Source organism: Astatotilapia calliptera, chromosome 12 (genome assembly GCF_900246225.1).
Source record: "Astatotilapia calliptera chromosome 12, fAstCal1.2, whole genome shotgun sequence".
Lineage (NCBI taxonomy): Eukaryota > Metazoa > Chordata > Actinopteri > Cichliformes > Cichlidae > Astatotilapia > Astatotilapia calliptera.
In genome coordinates this window covers 9,859,865-9,887,840 of record NC_039313.1, presented here as the reverse complement: position 1 = coordinate 9,887,840, position 27,976 = coordinate 9,859,865, and the positions used below count along the sequence as shown (strand labels likewise).

At 38.9% G+C, this 27,976-nt stretch overlaps 1 protein-coding gene across 1 annotated transcript; it reads right to left on the bottom strand.

The window, feature by feature from the left end:
- Positions 1–24: 24 nt before the first annotated feature.
- On the bottom strand, positions 25–27,494 carry cspg4ba (chondroitin sulfate proteoglycan 4ba). The gene is made up of 10 exons (XM_026187388.1): positions 27,154–27,494; positions 23,445–23,608; positions 16,175–19,744; positions 15,423–15,896; positions 14,757–14,933; positions 8,950–9,148; positions 7,610–7,741; positions 4,965–5,137; positions 4,365–4,548; positions 25–3,902 (listed from the first exon to the last, which is right to left on the bottom strand). The coding sequence occupies exons 1-10, from the start codon at positions 27,242–27,244 to the stop codon at positions 1,861–1,863; spliced, it is 7,206 nt and encodes a 2,401-aa protein (XP_026043173.1). The 5' UTR covers positions 27,245–27,494; the 3' UTR covers positions 25–1,860.
- Positions 27,495–27,976: the final 482 nt, after the last annotated feature.

The window sequence follows — 27,976 nt, the reverse complement described above, 5'->3', positions numbered from 1 at the left end:
TGAACAGACATTCTTATGGAGGGGACAAACACATCTTAGTGCAGATAACATCGCATGAACATTCATTAAAGTAATTGCAGGAAACTGTGAGAATTCATGATCACAACACATCTTTATCTAATGGTGTAATTCGTCTTTTTTGTAGCAAGCATAGTGCCACAAAGTGGAGGGTAACAAGCAGCAAGATAGTTTAAATTACAGTGATAGCGGAAACTGCCAAAAACCCATTTAGGAAGGAAAGAAATAAGTGATAATTTGGTTGCTAAACATTTTTTTATGAGGAGAAGTAAACTAATAATTGACCAGAACGACTGCACACGCATATTACACTGCTACTGCAGAAACTAAAATAAAAATAAGCTGTTTACAAACATTAGGTTTATTTAAAATATGGTATAAATAAATATGACACTTCTGTTACATGGCAAGTTACACAACTGAGTCGAGACTAGCATAAAATAAAAGGACAATTCTCTTCAGTATAAAATAATTTCATGCCAATGGTAATTTTATCTGACCGCAGTCTCATCCCCCAGAGCAGTACCATTCATTTACAGCAGTTACATTACAGTGTACACCAGACGTATTCAATAATTTGACCACATAAGTTAGAACTGGTTTATCAGTGATAAATAATAATTATATATCGTTCAAGGACTCATTTCAGTCACAGAAAATCTGCTCTTTTTCTAGGAAAGCCCTGTCAGCAGCTGTAGTACAGTGACGTTTTGTACACAAAAGTCACTCCTCAATAAAAAGCAAACATGCTACACCTCAGGTGAGTTGTAGATCAATGAGCCTATTAATAAATTATAGAATAATCCTTGTGTTTTATATTTAATAACTGAGGTAAAGATGTGACGAGTTAGAGTAGAGTTGTATAATTTAAAAGATTTCTACCTTGATTTTTTTGTATGCACTTCTTTAAATATAAAAATACTGGAAAGAGTAAAATAAAATTACATCATTTAACCAAATGTGTTATCAATGACTTGATCGGGTCTATGAAGAGAGTGGTACAAAGCCATGCTGGGAAACATTTCGGGCAGATTTTCCTTTATGTTATGTCCCATAATTTTAAATGGACCTCAGTTATCAACAACACATGTAACCCTCAATAAAGGTGAATGACAAACTTCCTGAGTTTACAACATTTCTAAACTATAATATCTACACAAAATCTGCACAATCAGTTGAAATGCCAGTGTCAGTCTTAGTAATTCACAGTTATTAGAATCATCTTCCACTCTGCTGTTCATAACTCTTAATGGGAGAAACTGCAACATGCATGAGGACATTGTTGGTTACATATACATGAGGCACAAACATTGTTTATAATTCTCTACAATTACCACTTTGTAAATGCTCTAGTGAACAGATTCTGTCCCACTAACTGAATGTGCAGCAGTGGTTGTGGTGATGGACAATGAGTTAATGAGCTGTCCTGCTTCTGATAAATATATCACAAAGGACGTTTCACATCCAGCAGACACAGAATATTGTTATCACCTTGTTGGGACAGCATTTAAGGGCATGTTTTAACTCTTGTTTAGCTCTTTACAAAAACTCTTGAAATTTTCCTTGCTAAATTATTCTCCTTCTGCCAACCCAAGATGGTTGCTGACTGGTCTCTAGGCCCGTGTGACTGGGACTGTAGCTATTGGATTCAAGGTAACAGCCAGCAACCATTCGACAACCAGCTAGGGAACAAATATTTTTCCTTTGCAGCCTGTGTGACTAGGGCCTTATTCATTTCATCATATTGCGTCATACATCCAAAATGGTGAACAAGTTATTGTCACACCGTCAGTGGTCATGTAACTCTAAAACCTGAATAGTGACAACTTCTGCTATAAAAGATCATACCCAGTATTGATTCTTCTGCAAAGTGGGAGTAGCGGTTCTAATCATTTGACATGATGTAACAGGGGAGCCATTACTCCATGAACTTACAACCATGTTTGAATCTATTGCGTTATAAGTTGTGCCCTGGTTTGGTGTCAATAACCGATCAAGCACTGGGCTGCCTGGGCAGTTATGGTTTAGAGGAGTGACAGTCACAGTGGGAACTGCTGGGCTCCTTTGGGTTTGGCCTTGGTAAGATGAACTGTTTGGAAGACCGGTGGATGTTTGCTCCTGTGCTGTAGCAGTGCTCTGCTTTCTTTGCCTGTGGTGTCGAAGAAAGACAACCAGCACCACAAAGATGATTACAAGCAGCAGCAGAGCAAGCAGTGGTAAGATAATCAGGAGTGGATTAGACGTTTTTTGAGGGTAGGACTCGACACGAACTGGTGTGTTTTTGAAGAGAAACTCCTCTGTTTGAGATGGTTTGCCCAGAGTTGTACCAAAAACGCTAGTTCTGTTGGAGTTTCCCCAGCGGTTGCGTCCTCTGAACTTTTGCTGGTTTATGCTTGGTTGTTGGGAGGAGAGGAAAACTGTAGACAGGACTGGAAAAGCAGTCTTGATTGATGCCTGAGGCACAGATGATGTAGCTGAAACAGGACTCTTTGTGGGTGGAAAAAATGCTGGATCATATGGCACAACTGTAAAATGTAATTCCCCTTTAGCAGGTTGGACGCTATCAGCTTTCAGAACAAATACTACTGAATCGTTTAGCTCTTCAACTCCAGTCATGTTAGCATTCAGCTCTAGGGCTACCTTCGCCTGCATGATCTCTTGAAAGGTGAAGGACTCCACTGGGATAGCTTTTATGGTCATTTTTAATTTTGGTCGAACCACTTTCCCATACCTAGGATGGGATAATACTTCAAAGACGGGGTCACTGTCACTTATATTAGCCAGTTCAGATGCATTGAGAAAGTTTACATTGAATTTGACCGTAATCCCATTGGGAATCCTTAAACCTTTACCAGTCTGGAGTAAAGGTTTCACAGTTATGTTAAGCACTTGGTCAGTCAGATTTGCCTCTGAAGTGAAAGCAGTGAACTCAAAGCTGTCTTCGACAGAAGAAAGGGAGATCATATGGTAGGACAACCTTCCTGTCTGGAGATCTTCCTGGTCAAACAGCGTAACCTCTCGGTTGTCTCTCAAAAGTTTGCCAAATCTCAGAGGCCTTGTAATCTGGTAGTAAACTGTGACATTTTTCCCATTGGTCTCAGCAGCAAGGTTGTCCTCGGTCAGAGATACTAAAGTCCTACCTTGCTGGAGTTCTAATCCAGTATTTTTGACAAGAGTGATGGTAATTTCTGACACTTCTAGGTTAAAGAGTTTGTATATTGGTTTATGATAGCCATCTGTAACACTGAAGTAGAACGCTCCAGAGACAGAACTTCCATCATGGACGAAACAGACACTTCTGTTATTGATTTGAGCTTGGGTAAAGGCCACTATTGACTCATTCAAACTTCCTTTGAGAGCCAAGTAACCATTGCTTGGCTTGCTTATCACGGAGAACTTAATATCATCAGGAGGATTGTCCAAGTCTTCAATTTTGAGATTTTCTGGCCCAAGGGCTATTGTATCTCCTTGTACCACCTTCAGACTTGGAGCTTTGGTTTTTAGCAAAGGTGGCTGGTCATTCACAGGGATGACTGTAATATTAAAATGCTCCACAACAACATCACTGTCATCTTCAGGGCGTTGCGCAGTTTTTCCCTTAGGATTAAGCCAAGCGCTGAATATAAAAGAATCCTGAGTTGTCTCCGAGTTGTCGTGTTTATAGGTGATACCATATTTTTTAATAATGAATTGTGAGAAATTAGGTTTCTCCTTGGTTAGGTTTCTCTCACCAACCACGATGACACCATGTTGAGGCAGAGATGTTACCTGAAACCACACCTCATAGGAGCTACGCTGAGGTGTAGGCAGCTTGGACATCAGGTTAGTGGCATCGAGCTTGGACTCGTCAATGATGACACTCTCCCCTTCTGTCACCTCAGCACCTGTCACCAAGCAAACTTCAATTAGTCAGTCCCAACAATGTGCTAATGTTAGTGCCATCATCTACAGTTTTAAGAGTTTGAGAGGTGGGTCCTAGGAGAAAGCACACCTGCCACTTGACTAATTGTTTTAAAAAAGGAGGGCTTGGTAGCTAATATTCTCTTGCTTCTCCCCAGCAGGCAAGCATGTGGCTTGTCTGGGTGTTTTTCTGGTTTACTTTTCTTTCTTTTAAACACTTAGGCACTGACTTTTTCTCCTCCCACTTTCATTTAATTAAACAAATGTTGGTTCTCTTAAACTCTGTTATCTGTGCTGTCTCCCAATTTCATCTGAATTTTACACCGGTTCAGAACACACATATTGTAAGGATGCTCACATGATGAAGTTAATTTTTTTTTTTTTACCTCAAAGCAGCAGCGTGTCTGACCAGAGCTGCTAACACAGCTGTAGAGTCATATTCATACCTGTGTTTGCAAGCAGGATTGTGTTGTGTTCGGGTCCAGTATTCTCATATGAGATGTCAAATCTGAAGGTCAGACTGTCCACTGAAGCAGGTGGTGATGCTACAGAGAAGGTCATCGAGTCCATGGCTTCCCAGCCAACTGACTCAACAGGAGTTTGAATGTAAAAAACCTCTTTCCTGTCCACCTGTGGTACACACACACTCCAAAGAGTCAGGCAAGCCAAGTTACAAAAGAAATGTACATCTATGAAGTTACTGAAATCAGCCATCCTCAAAATGAACATAATCAACTGTGTAATCTGTGCAGCGGCCTCATTCTTAAAGATGTTTCTGCAGTCTGCATAATATTTATTCATTACTTTAAATCTGCTCTGCTCAGCGGTAAATATAGGACAACCATCACAACTGTGTCTGTGTCACATAATAATCCACCAGTAATAATTGATTACATAAAAGCATTACATGTTTTATTCATACAGAGGAAATCTGGCAGTGTTCCACATCAGCGGAGAAAGCCTATTGTTTAGTCTTTCTCTGTTTCATATTACATAGCACATAAGGGTGATAAGTATGGGCATGACCTCTGGCTCCTCACACTTACCATATCTTGTGTGAAAGTGGAGATGTCTGCTGTTGAATTATTAGGCTGCCTCATCACCAGACGCCCCAGTTTAGGATGCCGTGTCACACTGAATGTTATTACACGGTTTGAGGTGTTGCTCATGTCATTGGTCACTGCTTGTAAATACTCATTTGTGATTGGTCTCGAAGAGCCTGTACAGAAATGAGAAATTAAATAAGAATAGTAGCTTTACTGATAAAGTGGCCTGCTTCAGCATCCGTCAACAAAAAGATTGTTTTATTGAATTGAGTATCAAGTTAGCTGAAACCACGCAGTTAAAACCTTTTTTTCTACATTTTGTAAGTTTTCCCCTTTGAATGCGTTCCACATCTTTTTGACTCCAAATTATGCAAAACAAGGTCTGGAATAGACCGATGAGATTCCTTTGATGTGTCAAATTAAAGCAGCACTGCAGACATCAGAGACATTTTTACAGCACATCCAACTGCAGTGCGGGTGTTACATAAAATCCAAACAAGAATTTAAAAGTAGATCGGCTCCTTGCAGACGTAAATCTTCCGCTCGGGGAAAATGTAAAAAGAAGTGTCCACTGAGAGTAATAGGTGACTTCTAAGGAATTCTTTCTTCTTAAGATGGATTACATAGATTTCCACAGTCCTCCTGTCACTGTGAATATTGTTGGGATCCTAAAAGTCTGGTGATGAATGATGGAAATCAAAGATAGAGAGACAGAGGGGTGAAAGCACAGTGTAACCCATTCATCACTTTTTTTAAGCAGTGCTCCCACCATCCATATCTATCATGGGAAATTTCCTGCCTGGAAGAAGAGAGAGCAACAAGTTTCTTATCTTTTAACGACAAAAAACAAGCTTCTAATAATATCCAGTATTCCCACCATTAAGTAACTGTATCGGCCAATTAGATAATTAGCTTTGTGTACTAAAATAAAAGTGTAAATGTCTTTACTGGCACTACGACTATCCGTAAGAATGCTTTCAGGTAAATGTGGTTTCTAAATTCAGCATTTGCAACCATTTAGCAAGAAGTGTTTGCACAGTTTCCCAGAAAGCACCAAGACATTTAAGGTGTCTGTGAGGAAAGAGGAAAAATAAATAAATCTATCTTCCCTCCACACTGTGAAAGTGTTTCATGTCACCCCTCACCCCATCAAAACCCTTCATTGTCAGTTAAAGCTCCCATCCCGCCCTTTCTGTATCTCACTCTCTCTCTCCGGCTTGCCTGGCACGAAGCACAAACAGGGCTGTCTCAGGCAGACAGTGGCACAGCTTTTCAAGTACCCACTCACCCTGTGGCTGGGAAGCTCAGCAGAGCGTGCCAGTTGGCTGTATTCTATCCTCACCATATCCGTTCCTTCTAATTCACACTGAAAATCTCCACCACTGACAGACTACTGAAAATCTCAGAAAACTAAACATGTTTGCAGACACAGTTAACACCCAGCTGGCCTATTTTTATCTCCAAAATATTAACAGTAAAAAATATCAAAACATTAGGACATGGCAAAAGCTGATTCACTGGTCTGGTATTCGGGGATAAAAGTGCTTGCTGCAGCTGTTGTAGATGTACTGAATTATTTAACTAAAGGAATTCAGTGGTGTTTGGTAGCGGTCAGGCTGAGCATACAAGCAAATTTTGATGCAAAATACAGTTAAGTAGAGACTGATGGTGTCAGAAACAGTTAATGTTTCATAGAAAAAAAATTCCCCACCCCCAAAAAAATCCTAAAATAAAAAGAGGAAACCAATACTGTGCTCATGGTTCTTACTAGTACCACAGAAAACTTGTATGAGTTGATGACTGAGGCGAATAAAAATATGCCGTTTCAGTTCTTTTCAGGAAGCAGCTGTACACTTGATCATGACACAAATACTTTTAAAAAACCTCATATTATTAGAAGGGAAAATAAAACAATGGGAAGCATAGTTAGTAGTTTAGACTCAAGTCTTTTTGTTTCTTGCTGTCAACAAATCATGTGAAAAAAAAGCTATTTGGTTTTAACCACGGCCAGATGAAGCTCATTACTTCTGTCAAGGAGGTGATACAGCTGGTTTTGGTTTGTTTGTTAGGAGGATGACCCAGAAACTTATGGATGGATTTGATCTAAACCTAGATCCAGATCCAAGGATTTCTGGAAGAATTCCTTACTGATGCAAGGAGGGTAAAATTCAACATTTAGCATAAAATTTAATAGAATTGAATATTTTTGTAAAACACATCAAAGTTACATAAGACAACAGCTCAGTTCAAGAAAATATCAAAATAACCTCAATCCAGATTTGCTTCTGGATCAAGGGAGTTGCTTCGTGTAAAGAGTGAAGGGACTTTTCTTGCTTGGTGGAAGTATGCAGTGAGACCACATACTGGTTCACTGTTCCACTGAGCTCCATTATTCTCAAAAATAACACAGCACTGATGTACAAATCTGGTTCTGCTTTTCTTTTAGAATTGCTCTGTTCGTAAGTTTAAGGACATCTTAAAGTCAGATATTTCATACCCTTTGTCTGAGAGCTGAGCACCAAAGAAGAGGGAAGAGGACAAATATTAAAAAATAAACAAATAGGGTTTTTTTTTTAACAGTATTAAAATTTATATAGCCAGTTTTAGACTTTAATAATCACAAGCTTCTCAAAGAACAGGTTTACCTGGAAAGACCTTTAGTGGTTGACTCTTCTCCAAACTGAGAGCTAGGGCTTTAGCAGTAATACTGAAGATTTGTCTGGGAGTGAAGTTCACACCATCATTGGCCTGGAAGTTGAATCCTCCTGACATAGCACCTGGAAACATCATTAAACAAAACACTAATATTAACAGATCAAAGGATAAGTGGCATTTCCTTTACTCAAGAAAAAACAGCCTTCATTTAGTTTTGTATGTACAAGTTTTTACTTTATTCTTGGCACAGACATATAAAAGAGCTCAAGAAAATGTAACAATTCCAAACGTCTAAGTAACCTCTGAGTATAGAACATAAATATTATAATGTACGTGTGGGTACACGCATGTAAAAAGAACACTTTCTTTTAGTCTTGCACGCTGTTATGACAAGCTTTCATGGTGGCACAAAACAAAGAAAAAGGTAGATAAAAATCAAAACAGTAAGCAGAACCCTGATCTGAGTCACCATTAAATGTTGACAAAAGTTATTCACTACGTCACAGCAGTTCCAGACTATCAAGTATTATCACCTCCAATCTGACTTTCAGCCCACTTGGCCGGTCTCATTTATACAATCAAGCCAATGGATAAGAAAGAAGGTTGCACACCGTTCCTACAGATTACTCTAATTCACAGAGAAACTGGAGAGAACATCAAACTGTAGCAATTGCTAACAGCACCTTCTAGTGGGTACAAAAAGGAATGGCAAAAATAAAAGATTTAAAAATATTTGGAATTATTTCATTTAAACCATGCAAGAGAATGAAAAGAATATAATATATCACAGTATATCTGCTGAATACCCTATAGCAACAGAAACTACTCCAGTGTCCATCACAGAACATTAGCTTTTGTTTGGAAATTTCCAGTTTAGAGTATCGACTCTGGGTTGAGTTACTTCTAGAACATGAAGGACCTGAAACTGTACTTGTTTAGACCTTGAGCTTGTATTGCCTATGAGCTAAATATTGTGCTCACTCATTCTTAGTGTATGACCTTTATATTTGTGTGTGAGTTTGTGTTTAAAAACACAATTTTAATACAAAATGTTCCTTTTAACTGATGAAATAGAACCTGATTAAAGACTACACAAATTAATTTGGGCAGCAGACTATAAAAAATTACATACTGAATAATATTATGATGGTAATCTGGCTGAATAATTATTAATTACATTCCTGTTTGGTAGTTAGCATTTATCAAAATTATTTTAATATGAAATTGGCTGGACAAAGTTTGCTATTTCTAGTTAAATATTTAAATAATTCAAATTAAAATATTAAATTCAGTAGTCCTCTCTCTGATATAGCATGGAAAATACATTTACCTTTGTGAACAAACACCAGCTGCCCCTGGTCTATGTGGGCCTGGGTGAAGTTGAGCACTGCCTTCATCGGGGCACTCTTCAAGGCCAGGTGTCCATTGCTGGGTGGAGTCACCATGAAGTGGAGCTCCTCTGGTGGTGTGTCTTGGTCCTGCACACTCAGATCATCCAAAGTGATTTCTGTCACTGAGGACACCCACACCTGGACAGGGGGCAGACAAGGACAGAGCAGAGACCATCTGACCTCAAGGAATCTACAAGATTTTGTTTGACAGGGCTCATAATGCGGAGGCTCACAGTGCATGACAGCTAAACCCAAGTTTGACATTTATTGTGGTATTTGGAATAAAAAGCTGCCACATCTGATCATGAAACTGGGGCACAAAACTTGCTAAAATAAAGCTTATTTACATTTGTAAATGCCAATCTTTTCCCATTTAATCTAGGCAGTGTAGAAGAAGTATGCAGTACAAAGTCTGTAAGGTAGAGCAAAATTATGTGCCATTTTATGAATTAAAAGTATCTGCACCACAGCTAAGCTACACCTACTTTCTGCAAAAATATAATAGCATACAAATGAAATAAAAGCCAGGCACATAAAAGACCACAGAAATAGCTCACGTGTTCCTGTCATTCATTAGCTAATGCAACTGACAAAGATGCTTTGAGTGTGAGTCCAGCTATAAGGCTATTTCACAGGCTTTCTTTCTTCTTCTTCTTTCTTTTGTCTTGCTTCTGTGCAACATAACATCCACAGAAGGACTGCTACAAAAAATGTTCTAACTCAGGCAAATATAGGTGGTAATACAATAAAAACCTCAGGAAAACTGTCACTCAAACCAAGGACATTTCAAGACTAAATATAGCCATGTAAACTTTATACACAGTTAGGTGTTCTGCAGAGTGTTGGTTTGGTACAGTGAAGTATTGCTTCCATGTAAATTCAAAAGCTCAAGGCTAACACGAAGAAACAGAGGATCTCATTCACACACAGAACACGAAACTACTGAACCGTGCAGACACTTGACAACAAAAGATGAGCTTCTACAGTCCAGTCCAGAAGAACGATTGCATAACAAGCAATTGTTGTTAGGACAGGTTGTCATTCCACAGTAATTAATGCAATGTTGTGATCAGAATGATGTGAATGTATGGCCTGTAAAATGCGATGAACTGCACAAACCTTTTCCTTGTAAGACATTTTGAGCTGTCAAAGAACACGTGTCACATATGATATTAACAACACCTCTGCTTTTATAACATGTCAGGTCACCAGCAGCAGCAATAACAGATCCCTGAAACTGAAGCAGCTCAAAGGAATACAGCCATCATTAATTCTATTAACATCTGTGCTTTTTATATTGGCACAAACCTGTCTTCTGTGATGAGAAGATCAATGCCAGCAATATTAAAGATGATAATTGTGTTGTGTGTACTTCCTAGGACAAAAATAAATTTTATTTTTATTTAGTCTTGTGTCAAATGCTACAAAAAGAAAATCATAAAACGATGATTTTATGAAATTAAATGTTATCTTGTTATTCCCTAAACATTCACGACTGTAAAAGTCCGTATAGATTACCTATAAGTAAAAGGTTTAAACATTCCGCTGATACAAACTAGGGTTGGGTGTTTTTTTTATTATTTTCCCACTGGCCACCCTCAGTCTAATAACCAGCAGTGGCTGATACATCTGGGTAGGTGTGTTCAGGGTGCACAGCCTGTATCTTTTGGTAATGGTGGAAAAACTAGTCCCTTGTAAGTAAGCTTGCTTATCCAAAGTTTCAGGATAGCTTGCAAGCTCAGAAATTTGTCAGAGGTTGGTGCTTTGTTCTATACCAGCAGTCCTCAACCCCCGGGCCACAGACCAGTACCGGGCTGCGAGAGTTGAGGCTCGGGTGTTTATCGTTAACTTGGTTTCCCTGGGTCTTTTCCCGTGTTGTAGTTGTGTGTCTTATTTTGAAAGAAATATTTATGCGTTACCATACCGACCAGAGAGCATTAAGGGGTAGAGAGGAGGATGCTACTCTGAAATGTTGTTGGCGCATTTCAGGAGGATGCCGCTAATAAAGTTACACAATTACACAGTGAATTCGCATTTATTATTATATTTACAAAATACCACAGTTTTTGTCTTGGCTGTATCATTTTATTTTGTTGTATTTTTCTGTGACGCCTTAAAGGCCAATCCGTGAAAACATTGTCTGACATTAAACTGGTCTGTGGCGCAAAAAAGGTTGGGGACTGCAGTTCTATAATATCTAGCATCAACCCTAAAATGCCAGATCTCCATAGCAGTGTTTGTGTTCAACCATCTACTTTAGCTCAACACACTGGGGTGCCATGGAGCTATTGGGCAATTGTGTTGAACTTGTTTGTTTACAGAGCTGAATCTTTAATGACAGAGCACAAAAATAGGCCAAACAAAATGTCAAAAATCATCCAATACAACAGTTTCAAAAAGAAAACAGATTATAGCTAAACTGTATATTAACAACAGAATCAGTAAATAGCAGTGCTGACAAACTCACTGCCCACTTTGTTTGGGACACCTCCTCAACTTCTCCCTAACATAAATATTTAATCAACTTATCATACGGCAACAACTCTGCATTTAGGTTTATACATGGTCAAGAAAACCTGATTTAAGCGACTCTAAATGTGTATTTCAAAAACTGTTGAACACTGGGATTTTCTCAGAGAATGGTCATTAAGAAAGGAAATATTCAGTGAGCAACAGTTCTCTGGGTGGAAAGCCCATGTTGATGTCAGAAGATTGGAGTGATGAGTCTTGATTTCTGCAGCAACGTTTAGATAACAGGGCCAGAATTTGGTGTCATTAAAGAATGAATCCATTCTGACTTGTACCAACAAGTATGGTAGGTGATGATGCTGTAATGGTAATGGGGATATTTTCTTAGCACACTTTGGACTCGTTAGGTACAAATGAGCATCATTTAAACACCACATGTCCATCTCTTAATAGCTACAGTGTACCCATTTTCTCATGACTGCTTCCAGCAGGATAACGCACCATGACACAAAGCTCCTATCGCATCAAATGTGAAAATTACTACTAGTACTAGAAAACTGTCAGCGAGTATCTACATAACTCTATACGGACCAAGATTCATACTTTTAGCTTTTGGTATGAATGCTGAGAACCAAACAACCAAAGCTGAGCCAGAAAGTAAAAACATAAATTTTAGGGGCAGTGGATAGTAGTGGATTCATTATTTACCACGTAATTATTAATCAGTAAACAACTTACCGTGAAGACATCACTTCACCTTGCACTACTGTCTGTTCAGCTGAGATGCTAAAAATGCTACACGTGATGCACACTCTTCCAAACTTGAGTTTCTATAAATTGTTTTTTTCAAATCACACAAACTACATGATCACAGCATTTGTAAATGAGTTAAAAAAAAAAAAAAGAAAGAAAGAAAAAAAAGTTAGGTTTCTACTTAATCAACAGATATAACGTTCTAAAAAGAGAACAAGTAAACACTTCCTGTTAAAAAATATTTTTTGTATGTTTTACAGAATTAAGTTTCATCATGTGCTTTTTTGTGTTGAAGGTGTGATCACTGTTGTTTTCACACACTTACCGAGCAGACTCTTGTTTATTGGCAGGTTTGTGCTTGGTGAAAGGTGGGCAAAGTGAACAATTATCACAGTTTGCAGAAGAGAGAATTTTGAACAAGAGTGAAACAAAAAAAGAAAGAAAAACAAAAAGAAAAAAAAATGCATTCCTTACTTTAAAAATATAGAACTAAATATGTCAAGTTGGATCTGAACTTAAATAAAACACTAAACACTGGTGAATGGACCTGAAAAGCTCAAATGATAATTAGCAATGAGCTGGCCTTATACTTTAAATTGTTACATTATTTAAATGGATCATAATGTATACCAATCAAATAGAAGCCTCTGGAATGGGACAACACACACTCCACATCAGCCCTGCAGCAGAACATCTTAAGTGAGTGTGCGTTCTTCTGGTGTGAAATGACTCCACCTCCAATAATCCCCTATTTAACAGGAAGTCACAGCAGGACTGATGAACAGCACACATGAGATATGATAGACCTCATGCTGCTGCTTATCAGGCTACAGCTTTAGTAATAGAGATGACAGATTAGACAAATTTATTTGAGTCATTAGTGCAAAACCTAAACTGCTTGATGCTTCTTTTTAACATGTTTTTAATAAGATGTCTTCTTTTATTTAATCATGTGTCTGTCTTAGCCTTTATTCTCTTGGCAAGTTCAAAAGGTGGAACGCTGCACTATGAGAAAGAGTCCTCACAACTCAGTGCAGCATCGCCATGAACAATACTGGTTTCAGTTACACAAGATATTTTCAAGAAACAATTGTTGGTCTTTATTTCTGTAAATAAAGAGTTGAAATGTGGCAAAAGGAGTAGGGGCTATGACCTGTAGCAAACAGCCAGCAGCTAATGTCACATCGGGTACACATTTACCATGTGGTATGTGCCCTAACCACTCAGCCACCATCTCTCTCTCTCTGGAAATACTGGAGTATTTCCAAGGGCAGGTAACGTGTACTGATAATTCCAGCTTGCAAAAAGAAATATAGCAAGTCTTTTTAAAAAACTGAAACAGAGAATGTAATATTTGCATAAAAAGTGTTTTTTCTAAAATAATTCAAATGCATATACACACATGATTGCAAGAAAAAAGTTCACTCTCTTAAAATCATGTGCAGGGCATTTTTAAGACCAATGATTAGAGGTAAGACAGGGCCACCTTGTGGCCACTGATGAATCAGCTCCCTAGACTTAAAAGCCTTGACCTCCAACTTAACACATATTTAAAAAAGAAAAAAGAAAAGAAAAAATGGCTCATTTGATTTAAATTTAACAGAGCACACATGCAGATCAGTTTGTCAGTCAACATCACCAAAATGTAAAACTTGCCAGCTACTCTTTAGCACAGTAAATGTTAGAAGTTGCTCCTCTCTGTGTCTGCAGGATCCCAGAGGAATTTGAGGCATTTGGGGCACAGACTACAAAGACCTATACTTCAAACTCTCCTTACAGCTGGATCTCCTCCAACTCCAGCCAGAGTTGTATTTGTATTACAGAGTAGCACAAGACAGCACTGCTCAGCAAATATACACAAAAGACAACTTGTTAAATTTATAAGTATAGATATGTATAACATATCTGAGTAGGGATTGCTTTTCACATACAGTATACTAAACATATATTAAATAACCAGAACATTTTCCTTTGGTAAGAAAAGGACAAAAATAAAGGTGAAGTAGAGCAAAAGTGGACCAAAATGAGGCAGCGTGGTCACAATGTTTACCATTTTTAAACACTCAACACTTGAATATTGTTGAACAGATTTTATTTATGGAAATTTATTTTCACCATTGGATCTACTGTTTCTGTAATGCTCGGAAATAATCCTTGACTTAATTAAAAGTTTTTATAATAAGCCTAAGAAATCATTTCCAGCCACTCCAGATCCCCCAAAAATAGCAGCTCATTGTTCAAGTCATTGTGATATATCTCAATACTGGTTAGAGTTGTTTGAAAATTTAACTTTTGAACATCATACCAGACTTTCCTGCAAGTTCTTTTTATGCTTGATTTAAGTTGCTATTCTATGCTACAAACCCCTATGGACCCTCTTCCACATAGCAAACATAGTTTCCCCCATCCACCCTGCCAGCCAGCCATGGCAACTTGTAACACTGCCCACATGACAGTAAGCTCTAGTGCCAGACCTCCTAGTAAAAAAAAAAGTGTCTGAAGTTTAAATATAGAGCAGACTCACCCTGAGGACCCTGTTGGTTATAATAACAGGAGGCTCGTCGTTGGCGGGTATAACCTGGATGTGCACCATCTGAGCTGCACTCTGCTTCCTCAAGCTCGTATCATTGGCCACCAAAGTGAAATTGTCAGCTAAGGTTTCACTGCTGTCGTGGACGTAGTAAATGAACTCATGCTCCACCTGAATAATGATCACAGAAAGGATAGACTGGCATAGCAAAGGGTCTTCCAAAACACAGCAGTGCATAAAACTACCTTATGATGCTTAGGTCACAATCTCTTCTCTTGCATATAATTTCCACATGATAATAATGTGAAACCTCTCAGAAAATACTTAAGGGCATAATGACAAGATTAAAAAAAAAAACTAGGAAAATGATGATATTCCTATTGGGATAGGGTGGGAAAGATTTTTCTTTAAAGCATTTAATGAGAACCAAATCGAAGGTTACGAAGGTTACTTAAAATAATTAGTCCAGTCAATTAATGAGTAATTGATGGATGCATCCTCTAAATTCTAAACACTTGATGCAAACAAAAAAAAACCAAACAAAAAAAATAAAATAAATGTCACTGCGACACTAAATCAAAGCAGTTTTATACCCACCCAACTGCCAGTCTAATGCTATTTTCTGTGGTAACTGTAAGAGAGTTTGTCAGAATATCTCACCTGCCTCCTGGTGAAAGTGGTTATGGCCACACCAGGATGTCGTGAGTGCTCGATGTGACCATGCTGCGGGGGCTGAGTCAAATTATAAAAGAAGTTGATTCCCGAAAAGTGTCGATTGGTGACTTTGAGCACATCCTGCGTCAGTGCTTTGGCTGCACCTTCGTTCAGTGTGATATTGGAGACTTGAAGTGGGATGAGCAGGGGGATGATGTCTACAAACATTTTAATGTTAGTGACATCAGTGACCCCGTTGGTGGCATCAAGGATGAAGGTGTCGTTGACTTTGTTTGGCTCCACCTGCACATACTGAATGTTCCCGCTGTTGATGTCATTTTGGGTAAATGTGTTGACAGGGGACTGTTTGGTTCCGATGTAGCGCTCTTCCGCTTCAACAAAACGCCTGAGAAAGCCATAAGATGGGGCTACCTTTACGGTGAACACAATCTCAGATGGCAGGTTGTCCTCGTGGGTGACCTGCAAGAATCAGAAAACATTTGGTCCTTAAATTTGAAATGTCTCTTGTGTCACTGAGGTTTAGTTGTCGTGTGATTCTCAACAAAAACTGGCAAAATAGTAAAACATAAAAACATAAACTGGTCAAAGATTTGTTTTAAGCCTTTCAGCAGCATACAAGCAGTTGATGTAATATTTCCTTCAATTCAGATTACGGTACTTATTTCACTCATTTATCAAAAAAAAACTTTAATTGAATGCGTCAAAGAAATTAAAGTTCTTTAAATGAAAATACTCACCTCTAGTTTAGTTTCATCAATCTTTGCTGGTTTTCCCTCTTCCACCAATAAAGTATCATGATGCTGTACAATGGGAGGTCTCTGATGACTTTCCAGGTAAACCTTCACATTGACCCTGCTTGTGAGCTGAAGACTTTTAGCTTTCACCGTTATGTTGAAATAGTCTGTCAGATATTTGCTGTCATTGTGCTGATAGCGGATCAGCCCTGCTTTTAAGTCAGCTTGTGTGAATGTCACAACGGTTGTTTCATTGCGGTAAAGACTTCCATGCTTTGGACCATCGTCTAACTTGAAGATAACCTCCTTGTCATCTCGGATGTCCAGATTTGACATTACACTATAATTGCTGGTGGAAAAGACCACTGAATGACCTTTCTGGACCAGCAGGCCGGTGTTATTGTCGACTTTCAAGAAAGGGTCATGTGCACTGATGTGTAAAAGGCCTGACACAAAATGTTTTCCATCGGAGACAAAAAGTACAAATCTGCCAGAGCTCACACCTTTGTGAATGAACAGCACCCGCTTTTCTTCCAAATCCTTCTGTCGAAACTGGAACAGCCGATAAGTGGTGTCATTTACCAGCACGAGGTCTCCCATTGGGATACCACGTCGAGTGTAAACCAATTGACCGTCATCAAAGTCAGAGTCGGCATCTTGATATTGCAGATCTTCTGTAGTGAGTAACTTCTGTCCATCCCTTACTACGTGGAAAACTTTATCAATTACACGTACTGGTTTTTGGTCATTTAGCAGCTGAATGGATATGTTAAAAACACTTTCCTTGGAGCCAGGTTCATCTTCTGCAATAAAAGGTTTGAATCCTTGGGTGGTGGAGGCTATGAAAGTGAATTCATCTTGAGTCGTTTCACTGTCATCATGGACATATATTATACGTTCCTCTAAAATATCTTTATTACTAAAGGTTAAGATGTTGTCATAGCTAGCATTGGAATTTGACTGACTTATACGGACTAGCTTTCCATGTTTTGGGCTGTTTATAACTGTATAAAACATATCCTTCGTGCTCAGAGTCTCTGCAAAGAGCTCATCTTTGGTGATAAGCTTACTTTCTCCCTCCTGAAGTGAGAGTCCTGCATTTCTAATAAACACGCTGTTAACATCAGCCTTAATAGAAAACTGAAAATCATAGTTCTGTGACTGAGCATGTTTAGAAACCAGATGAAATTTGAATCTGTCAGTTGTATCTTGGTAAGGTCTGTCAACTAGCTCGTAATGCACTTTTAGATCTGTTACATCTCTTTGGCTAAAGGTGGAGTTCTTCTTTAAGACTATGGTGTTGAGAAGTAATTTCCCTTTCTTTGGTGTAGTGAGAACCCGAAAATATAGGTCATCCTCTGAGAGAGTCACACCTTCAGTTGTGGCAAAAAGACACTCTGAGTTTAGTGTCACTTTCCTCACTTTATCCAAATCTATCATAGTGTTTCTCACCAGGTGGTACTTTACCCACTTCACAGTGATTGGGAACAAGATTTCAGTGGTTTCCCTTGCAGCCACATTAACTTTACACTTGAAGTAATCAGTGGGATTAGATGTCTGGATGTCTTGGAAAGTACTAACATATCTCAAGCGCTCCTTTTCTAAAAGCCTTTGTGAAAATGAATCAGTATGCCTCCATTCACCACTTGAGTGAAGTCTCTGGAGTTCTCCATACTGAGGTGGTTCAATGACATCGTATCGAATGTCTACAACCTGGTTCACAGCATTTGTTTGCAGAGCCAGCTGCTTTGAGCCAATAATAGCAGTTTCTCCTTGAATGATATCAAGGCCTGTGTTGTTAGCAATCTTATACTCGAGTGCTACAGCCATAATTCGTAAAACTACAGTGTTGCTGACCTTTTCCCCATCACTAACTCTCAGAACTATCCTTGAATTTCGAACCCCTGTGTGAACGTAGTATACCCTCAGTTCGTCTAAGTCTATATATGAAAATGAGGTCACTGCCTTGCCTGGGTTGCTTTCAACTTCCAAGTATCCTGCATCAGCATTCAAGTTCCCAAGTACAGAAAAGAAAAGGTCTGTGTAATTGCTGTCAATGTCTGTTGCCATCAAAACATCAGTGGTGAGGCGTTTCTTTGAGTTCTCCAGCAGAACAAAGAGATTTCCTTGAGGTAGACTCAACTCAGGTGCATCATTAGTGGATGTCACTGAAATATTGTAGCGGTACAGTTTGGTGCCCTTTAAATAATCAGGAACTTGCTTTCGACTACTAGAAAAAATTGAAAACATGAAGAAATCATCCGGTTCCTCTGAGCCTCCGTGGATGTACATTACTCGCTCATGCCAAAGGTCCAACATGCTGAAAGTATTCTCCTCTTGGTCCTGATCGACATCAAGCCTTATCTGACCTCGAAGTGGTTGCTCCTCTATCCGAAACATAATTTGAGACTGTCGAATGCCAAGTTTTCTAAAGTCCAAGAGAACCTTGATGTGTTTGGCTTCAAGAGATGCTCGACCACCCTCTTGGACTATAAGGTTCTTAAGCTGCACAAAATTGAAACCATACCTTCTGTCCAAGCCCCATGCAAGTGTGGACATATCAATCGATGGTGTTGGTGTTATCAAGTGAAAAAGAGATCCTGGAGTATTTGTTGGATTCAAAGCAGTTGGTGGATCTGATTCTTTCTCTGGCTCACAACCAACTGATATATCTTTGGTGACTACAGCATTAGAGAGACCCATCTTAACTCTGTTAACTGCAATGTTCTTTAGACATCCTTTGAAGGAACCTCCCCTGGCACGCTTTCCAGATATAGAGACAAGCCCCATCTTTTTGACTTCAGATCTTGTGCCATCATCGATGCCTCCAACAAAAAGATAACCTTTAAGCTGGAGCGCTTTTGGGTGAGGGATAATGCCAGATTTCACCATCTCTCCATCAATAGTTAGTTCAAGGCTTTTGGAACTGAAATATAACTTGATGGAATGCCATTTTCTGTCATTGATGAGCGTGAGTGAACGAAGCTCAGTTTTGGTTTCACCTGTTCCAACAACAGCCACAAGCAAACCGTCCTGAATCTCCAGAGCCACAAACTTCTCCTCTCTGGCTGCATTGTACAGAATAATTCCCTCTTTAGCTGAAGTGTGCATAACACACTCAAATGCAGCCTCCTGCTCAGTAATCCAGGTTGGAAGAGAAATGTAAGCCCTCGAGCTGAAGAAACTGATAGGGTCCTCTTCAGTGGCAAAGAACTGGGGACTGCAGCCTAAAGACACTTCATGAACATTCTTGTATCCGGTATATGGTCTCAGTGATGACAGCAAGTCACGTTCATTGAAAAGTACATCATCCATGCAGCCTCGGAAGCAAACTGGGTCTCTGGGCAGGTAAGGTCTATCCAAGCCCCCTGAGCCTCCAACATAGAGACCATCTGTGTTGAGACTGTAATGGGGACCTGGCACCTTTACACTGCTGTGAGAGTTTGAGTCAACAGTAAGAGTGATGTTGAGCTGCACATGATGGACTTCCACATGGTGCCAGGCCAGATCGTTGAGATGGGTTCCCCGGTCTGATTCTAACATCTGCTCCCCCGATCCAAGATCCAATTTCAGCTGGGAGAAAGAACAAAAACAACTGGATTACAAAATATGACATTTTACGAAATATTATGCAAATGCACAGAGCAACTTAAGGAGGAAATTAAGTAAATTTAGGCTTATTATTACATAACAATAAAAAAGTATTTGCTCCCACCCTGATTTCTTTTTTAAATATTTGCTATACTTTAATGTTCCTGATCAAACAGTATTTTCTATTAGATAAATAGAATGCAGTTTTTAAATGAAAATCTTGATAATTTAAGGGGAAAAAATATTCAAACTTACATGGGCCTATGTTAAAAAATAATTGCATAATATAGCAGGACAATGATTGGAAGCATATTACCTCAGAAATAGCTAAAGAAAACAAAACTAAATTAAAAAAAAACCCCTCTTCAATGTGGCTGAATTAACACAATTCGGCAAAGAAGAGTGGGCAAAAATTCCCCCAGAATGATGTGACTCATTGCCAGTTACTGCAAATGCTTGATTGTACTTTTTGCTGGCAAGGGTGGCACAACCAGTTATTAGGTTTAGGGGGCGATTACTTTATCACATATGGCTTGGATAGCTTTTTAAATAAAACCATTAATTAAAGACAGCATTATGCATTTACTCAGGCTATCTTTATCTAATATTAGATGACATCAAACATCTAAGTGTGACAAATATGCAAAAAAAAAAAGTTGGATGGGTATAAAATACTTTTTCTAACTTTTCACTTTTTCCAATACCCTTTAAAAAAAATATATCCCACATTAAATATGACTCATTGCTAGGAATGCTAGTAGTAGTATGCAGGTCCAGCATGTGGCTCCAGACCGATTACCTCAGGAAATACTGAATGCACTGCCATGAAAATTTGGTTTATGGTCCCCGAAGGTTGACACTACGGACTTCAGCGACTGTGAAGACCTATCAACTTTTCTCTAAGGACTTTATTTTATGTTTGTTTAGTTTAACACAGTTTGACATCACTGTGACACAAACACTTACAGCATATAAAGTCTTAACTTTAATGACCCAACAACAGATTGACAGAACAGAACCAACATTGTTGGTTCTTAAAACAAGGATCTTGATATATTTAGTGATATCCAGAATACTTTGGTAAATTGAACACCATCAGGAGTTTAACATAAATTAAACAGACATTCATGGATGAACTTTGATAACTTTAGTGACTCCTTAATTTTTTATCCAGTAATGCAAAACCACTTTTGTGCTCAAGTACATGTTATTTGGTATGATCATACAGAAAATATAATTTTAATACAATCTAAAATTGTTTATACAGTGGTACACATGTAAAATAATAATTCTTGAAATATTTTCATTGTACAAGCAAAAGTAGAGAACCCCGAAGGAGAAGCAAGATTTAAATTGCTTATTTTCCATGATGTCACCTGTGATTATAACAGTGAGCTTTGTCTGTCGTTTAAAGCAGGAAGAGCACTATTATCTTTTTGCCTTCAGCTATGTCCTCAGAGAATCACATCACCTTCTCAAACTAATGCACCATTTAGATGATGTGCTTGTCAAGGCTTGCTGTTCAGTCGCCACTATTCATGGACTGGTTTCCGGGAAGCGACGCTCATGCCTGACTCACACGAAATGAGACCCCAAGCCAGAGGAAAACTTGTGTGACGGAAGAAATAAAACAAAACAAAACCCTAAAATGGTAACCAGTGCCAGTTTATGAACACGGAGTTCACTCCTCGTGCTTACTAAGGTACAACTCTGCAACACAGTTGTCAGTGTGATTCATTCCCAGCAGCGAAAGTCTAACACAAATAGATGCTTAGTCACAGGGATTTCTCTAGTCTGAAGCAGAAAAGCTCTAATGCATATCTGATGACTTCCTATGTTTCCTATGAATGTGTCTACTTACAAAAAAGTCTTCTGGCAGTATATCTGTGCATTCTGTGTGCTGATTTAGCCTGGCAGGGCTGCTTACAAGATGCTTTAGAACAGGGGTGTCAAACTCAAATACACAGTGGGCCAAAATTCAAAATGAAACAAAGTCGCAGGCTAACATTAATATTTATTGAAAAAAAATTCTTCCTCCAGATATAAGAATGAATCTTTTCTTATGGACTCAAACAAGTTTAGCTGAAAAACTGAATATGGAACAAGCAAAGTTTAATACTAAACATTATATATATTAGCTGTATAATACCAGTAGGCCAGCTCTAATAGTAATTTGGTATGGCTTCGCGGGCCAAATGTAATTAGACTGCGGGCCAAATTTGGCCCGCGGGCCAGAGTTTGACACCTATGCTTTAGAAGCTATCTTCAATGGACATTTTGATTTACCTTTAAATTCTCCATGCAAAGCTTCTGTTACAGGACTTTAATGCTTGTGGCACAAGCTTATCTTTAATTACTAAATTCCTGTGTAAACCTACTGTACACCTACATTTTGATAAATACAAAATAAATCTCAAAAGGTGGCAGTGAATGCTATATTTAACCACATACAGCTTCCTTTTAATATAAAACTGTTGCTGAAACATGATATTTCATTGTTTTCCACTCCATTAATTAAGGCTCATTCTAGTATGAAATTCAGAACCCAGATAAACAGGAACCAATAAACTTTGTGAAATAATCATTATTACAATAACAGATCAGTGAAAAAAAATCTGTATGATACATGTTTGAATACATTTGACTTTCATTCACAGTTTACACAAATTTATTTATAAAAGCGTTTAATTTTGAACAGACTGAGCTTTGTAGGCTGAGTTTAAGAGGACAGCTCATGATTGAACAGAACAAAAGCCACTGGAGTGTAGATATATAAGTTTAAGATTAGACTGATGACAATATTTGAACAACAATGTTTAGGTCATTTAACTGTGCATACCTTCTATATTACATTACATTAGTTATTATACTGTAGAACATCAGGTAAAGAACAATACACTACTTAGAGATGGGATGACTAACTCATTCAATAGTTGCAATGACAAACAATTTTGTGATATTTCATGTTTTATTCTTGGACTCTACTATAGGTCTGCATGATTGATGGTTTAAAATAATCCATATTTATTACATATTGGGCTTTGGTGCCTTTGGTCCTTTGTTACATGGAAGCAGTTGGAAGTAGATTTTTGGGGGTATATCATGAAGAGCTATAAGAAGAGGGAATAAAACTGTCTGAAATGGGGAATTTAAAGGAGTCTGAAGTCTGAACTTTTGGCTCACAGAGATTACTTGCACATATATTGGCCTCATTACTTTGGCCATGTTTAATATGAGCATCCACAATTGTAACAGACGTGTGTTTCACTGTCATCCAGCCTCTCAATCATGTGGTTTGAGTGACTAATCTGTCCATGATCTCAAAAATCTTTCATCATCTCGTTGTGTTCACTGTGACAAGAAGTGACTGGTATGGCATTAAGACTCAGCTCACACCACACAGGCTTGTCAGCTTGTGTCAACGTGTTCAGAGACTGACACTGTCAACAGAGACAGAGCCACAGCTAATGGTGACGAATGTTTGTTTGTCCAAAATGCACATACATGTAGTCAGACACAAAAAGTAAAAACTGGATGTTGTGCATATAGCATACTGTGTGTGTGTGTGTGTGTGTGTGTGTGTGTGTGTGTGTGTGTGTGTGTGTGTGTGTGTGTGCGTGAACGTGTGAAATTATATGCCTGAACACATATGCTCATGTCCTGGAGCCATGGATGTACCCACCTGCAGGCGACCTGTGTGGAGCTCTAGTAAAAAGTAGTGGGTCTGTCCAGCGGCGAGAAACAGCAGGCCATTTGTGCTCGAGGTTCTGAAGCGAATGCGGAGCACGTTACGGTCGGACGACTGTCTCGCCTTGAGCTGTACAAAGCCGTCACCATAGAAGGAAGCTGCGAGAGGAAAAGGGATTGGAAAAAAAAACCTAGAGACTTAGAGGAAGAGTACATGTCCTCAATTTTGGTGTCTTTTTTCAGGCTAACTCACAATTATTTAAACTGAGACGAGTACAAGAGAGAACTGGGACAGGAAGTAGAGTAGCAGTGACTACAACAAACAGAGCAAGTCAAGTCAAGCATTGTGGTCTCAATATAGTCGACATGTGACATTTAGATATAAAAGCCAGCATAATTATCATCAAAGCTGTTCTTTACAAGTGAGCAGACTGTGTATAAGTGGGAAGGGCACACACAGAGCTTTACACCACACGCTGCGCACAAATTATACCTCACCTGATTTCAAAGACTTGTCAGATTCTCTGGATCTACTGAGTTTAGCCTTCGCGGTGGGCTAGTTACACTTAAAAGGCTCCATGCATTCAATTACAACAAGAATACAATTATTGTAGCTTTAAAGCTTTACCTATAGAATAATAACCACCTTTAAGACGAAACTAAACTCAAGCCTGCAGAACTGCAGGTTTATCTCTTGTTAGTAACTGTAGGAGAAAGTTGTTCATGGTTTCTCTTAAATGTATAGCAGTTACATATGTTGACTTTAATGCCATAACAGCAGTGTACCAACTGAGGCAGTGGATGTGGAGGAGGCTTGCGGGAAGTCCGTCATGTTCGGGCATGCCCTGCCCTGACAGGAACCTTCAACCTGAACATGAAAGGCTCTGACGTCCCCACATTGTCTGTGGCCCCATGTTCCAGAAACAGCGTGGCGGACGGACCCAGCTGTTTCTTCTACATCACCTCCCTGCCATTTCACATCACCCTGTAATCTGGGCTAACATGCTCTGAAGCGTTTTTGTCTGAGCCTCCATGCCCGGGCACCACCAGTTCAGTTTTTAATGAGCTCCAGAGTCCCCAGCATATTGAATGGTTAACAAACTGAAGAAATGTCCCCATTCTACATTTGATTTCCCCCCCCCCCCCCCCCCCTGCTGCTAATGAGCTAAAAGTGCTCAGTGGGGGAAGCTAGATAAAGTTAATGTCTGCTCATGCATTACTCCGCCTCCTAAAAGGGTTAATGCACTAATGTGCAGTTTGCTTAAACTGATCCACTCTGTGTGGACCGTGCAATATTTTCTTTTTAAGCAATTCGATCAGTTAAGCATGTTAATAAGCCCTTGAGGCACATTAAGATACAATAATCAATGAGAATGAATTTAAAATATAAACAACTAGAGAAAGGAAAACAAAATAAAACTTAGTTTGTATAACTGAGATGGAGCTTTAACACATCTAGGCCATACGTGCTGTTGCTTCATTTAGAAATTCTATACATAGATATATTTAAAATCATACACATTCTTATTTTGTTAACCTAAATTTATACAATTTTGGCTTGCTTCACATGTTAACAGCCAACTCTTATTTACTCCCCGCAAACAAAAGTCCAGACTTTAAGTGTCAACTAATGCTATTTTGTCAACCATGAGCTAAATCATCTGGTTAATATAATGTCTAGTAATTAAAAAAACACTTTTTCGTTTAACCAAAACAAACAACCACGATATACTTACTTATTATTTAATAGCTCAAAAGAAACTAAAATGATTGTCCCTATTGTGAAGCCAGAACTACGGTGGCCCCTAGAGACAAAGCACGTACAAGTTCCAAATAGCACGTACAAACTCCAAAACACTTACAAATTCCAAAGCACGCAGAAATTCCAAAGCATGTACAAACTCCAAAACACGTACAAAACTCCAAAACACATGCAAACTCCAAAACACATACAAAATCCAAAACACCTACAAATTCCAAAGCACGAACAAATTCCAAAGCTGAAATGAAATTAACTGACCAGTAACCAACCTAAGTTTGAAACCCTGTTTAGATGGAACTGTTAAATGTAGCTGGAAGTAAACAAAAACTGATATCCACAAAGGCATCCAGCCTTACTTATCTCTATTTATTTGTCCCGTGCCATTCATCTTCATGGTTCTGTGTACATAAGAAGGAATAAGCACTTCCCAAAACTGTTCAAGAGGAATGCACGAACATTTTTCTCTTAAATTCACAAGGATGGACATGCATGCTCAATTGTATTTTAGCGTCATCAAGATGACGTTTAAGTCATATGACTGAAAGTCATGTTTGGTTAAAACAAAAGGGTCAGAACCTCCCCATCGCTGCATCTCCCAGTTTGCTTGTGAGGAAGTGGATTCTGGATCAGATGAAGAATGATGCCCCCCCCCCAAAAAAAGTAAACAAGCATTCTGACATGACCAAAAGTTTGAATTTTTGAGGGAATGTTAATTAAAGAGCACTGCAGACTAACCAGAAAACAATTCCCATGTTTTGAATGTTGCTCTATAATCTAGATTTCAGCAGGGTTAGTTTCTGTGCATTAAGGACATTTTCTAAGAGATTTCACAAACTGCTTTTTCAACAACAAAGCCAGAGAACACCTAACAGTTAATTTTAGGGGCGACAGCAGTGCTTGTCACTGCCTGTGTGCTCAGTTTATACAACAAATCAGAAATGCAACTTGACTGAAGTGCCTGTTTGGGTTTTTTGTGGACTCTCTGTTGCCCTTGCTTGTTTCATAATGCAAAGACAGTAGAGATGAAAAAAAAAAAAGAAAACATCCAGAAATCCACTGAAGTAAGGCAAATATCTATACAGTAGTCATGTGCAAAGAAGGATATAGTAAGTGAGAGTCACTCTGAAATAATTCCTGAGGCCAAAGCCTGGATGAACTCTGAATTTAGATGACACATGTCTGGGATCAAATTATTCAAATGGGCTAAGGAATGCTCACATGAATGCAAATAATGTACAGCTAAACTGAAAATCACATCTCCCTCCCTTTAGGTCTCCTAAGGCAGCAACAACTGTCCATTTCTTTGAATTTAATTGAGTGTGCTACTGTCACAGTCTGATAGTTCTTCCACTGCAGTGGGCATCACAGTCCTATTTCTGCTGCTGTCTCTGATCATATCAGACTACTGTGGGCGTCCATACAGAAACAGATTATAAGAATGGGTGGGGGTTACTTAAATGAGAGGTATACTGATATTTTCAGCTGAGTTAATATAAAAGTAATCACAGGGTTGTGCTGTTTAAAGACTAAACGAGCTGCTATTGTTGCTGGGAGTAATCGTGACACTGCAGCCAAAAGACCCTGCAGCCTACCCTCTATCACATCGTGTTTAATCCTGTTAAACTCAGGTCAACATTTTAGGACCTGTGATGCAGAGTAACGCAATATTATGTACCGAAATCCGTCAACAAACTATTGTTAAGTGATAATAAGCATTAGTGCTGTAGTTTATCACCGCCAACAAATATGGTGAACTGCACGCACAAGTACGAGGTATTTATAAACTGTTAATCACAGCCAGAGACTACAAACTAAAAACAGCGAAACAACTCTTCAAATTTAACAAGGGATAGATTAAAACACCCTGCCACTGAACGCATCATTAAATAAATGTATCGCTGTCGTTTTCATTTGATAAAGTCAGATAAGTTGCAGTTGTTACCTCCTGACGCCAAATGGACAAGAAGCGACCACCAAAGCAGACCACAGAGCCACAACTTCTTCTTCTGGGTGTTTTTCCCAACAGAGTCCATCTTCCTCGTCTCGGTAGAAACGCTAATGTTTAGCCGGCAGTGGAGTCACATATTTACAGACTGGTTTTCACTTCTTCGCGCTTCGCTAACGCGACATAAAGCGACTAGAAGCTGGTCGTCCGACCAGTCAGAGAATGTGTGCACTGCCCGGACAGTCAGCAGGAGATCCCGAACTGAAGCTCCAACTGACCCTCGCCAAACTCCGCCTCGTGCGCGTGCGTGCACGGGGAATTTCAAAATAAAAGCCAGGAGCGAGGGTAAACGCTGCAGGGTTATTCAAGCAAACGGCGGCAAGTGGAAACAAAGATTGAAAATGTAAACAGACATTTGGTGAGCACACAGTGAAGCTGAATTAGAGTCATTCGCCGTTATTAAAATGCAGTCACGTTTGACCCAATATCTGGGAATCTATTTTAACCAAAGCCTAATTTAAACTAATTATTGGGGAAAATGCTGCTGATAAGAGAACTAAAGAATTAAATGACCATTGCCAAAAGGGGGAAAGCATTTGCAAAGCGCTTGGAATCAGTTTGTTTGTTTGTTTTAAACATTTGTGCCCAAGCCACCTTAAAGGGCTAAAAGTTTCAAGGCACAACTGTTTTAATATCTAAAGAAAATTGGCTTAATATGGCCAAGTGTTTTCTGTTGACAGTTTTCAGGTGTTTTACTTGTGCTTGTGTGCGTGTTTACAGACAGGAGGAGGTGATCAGTTTTACCTCCTGGTTATATGTC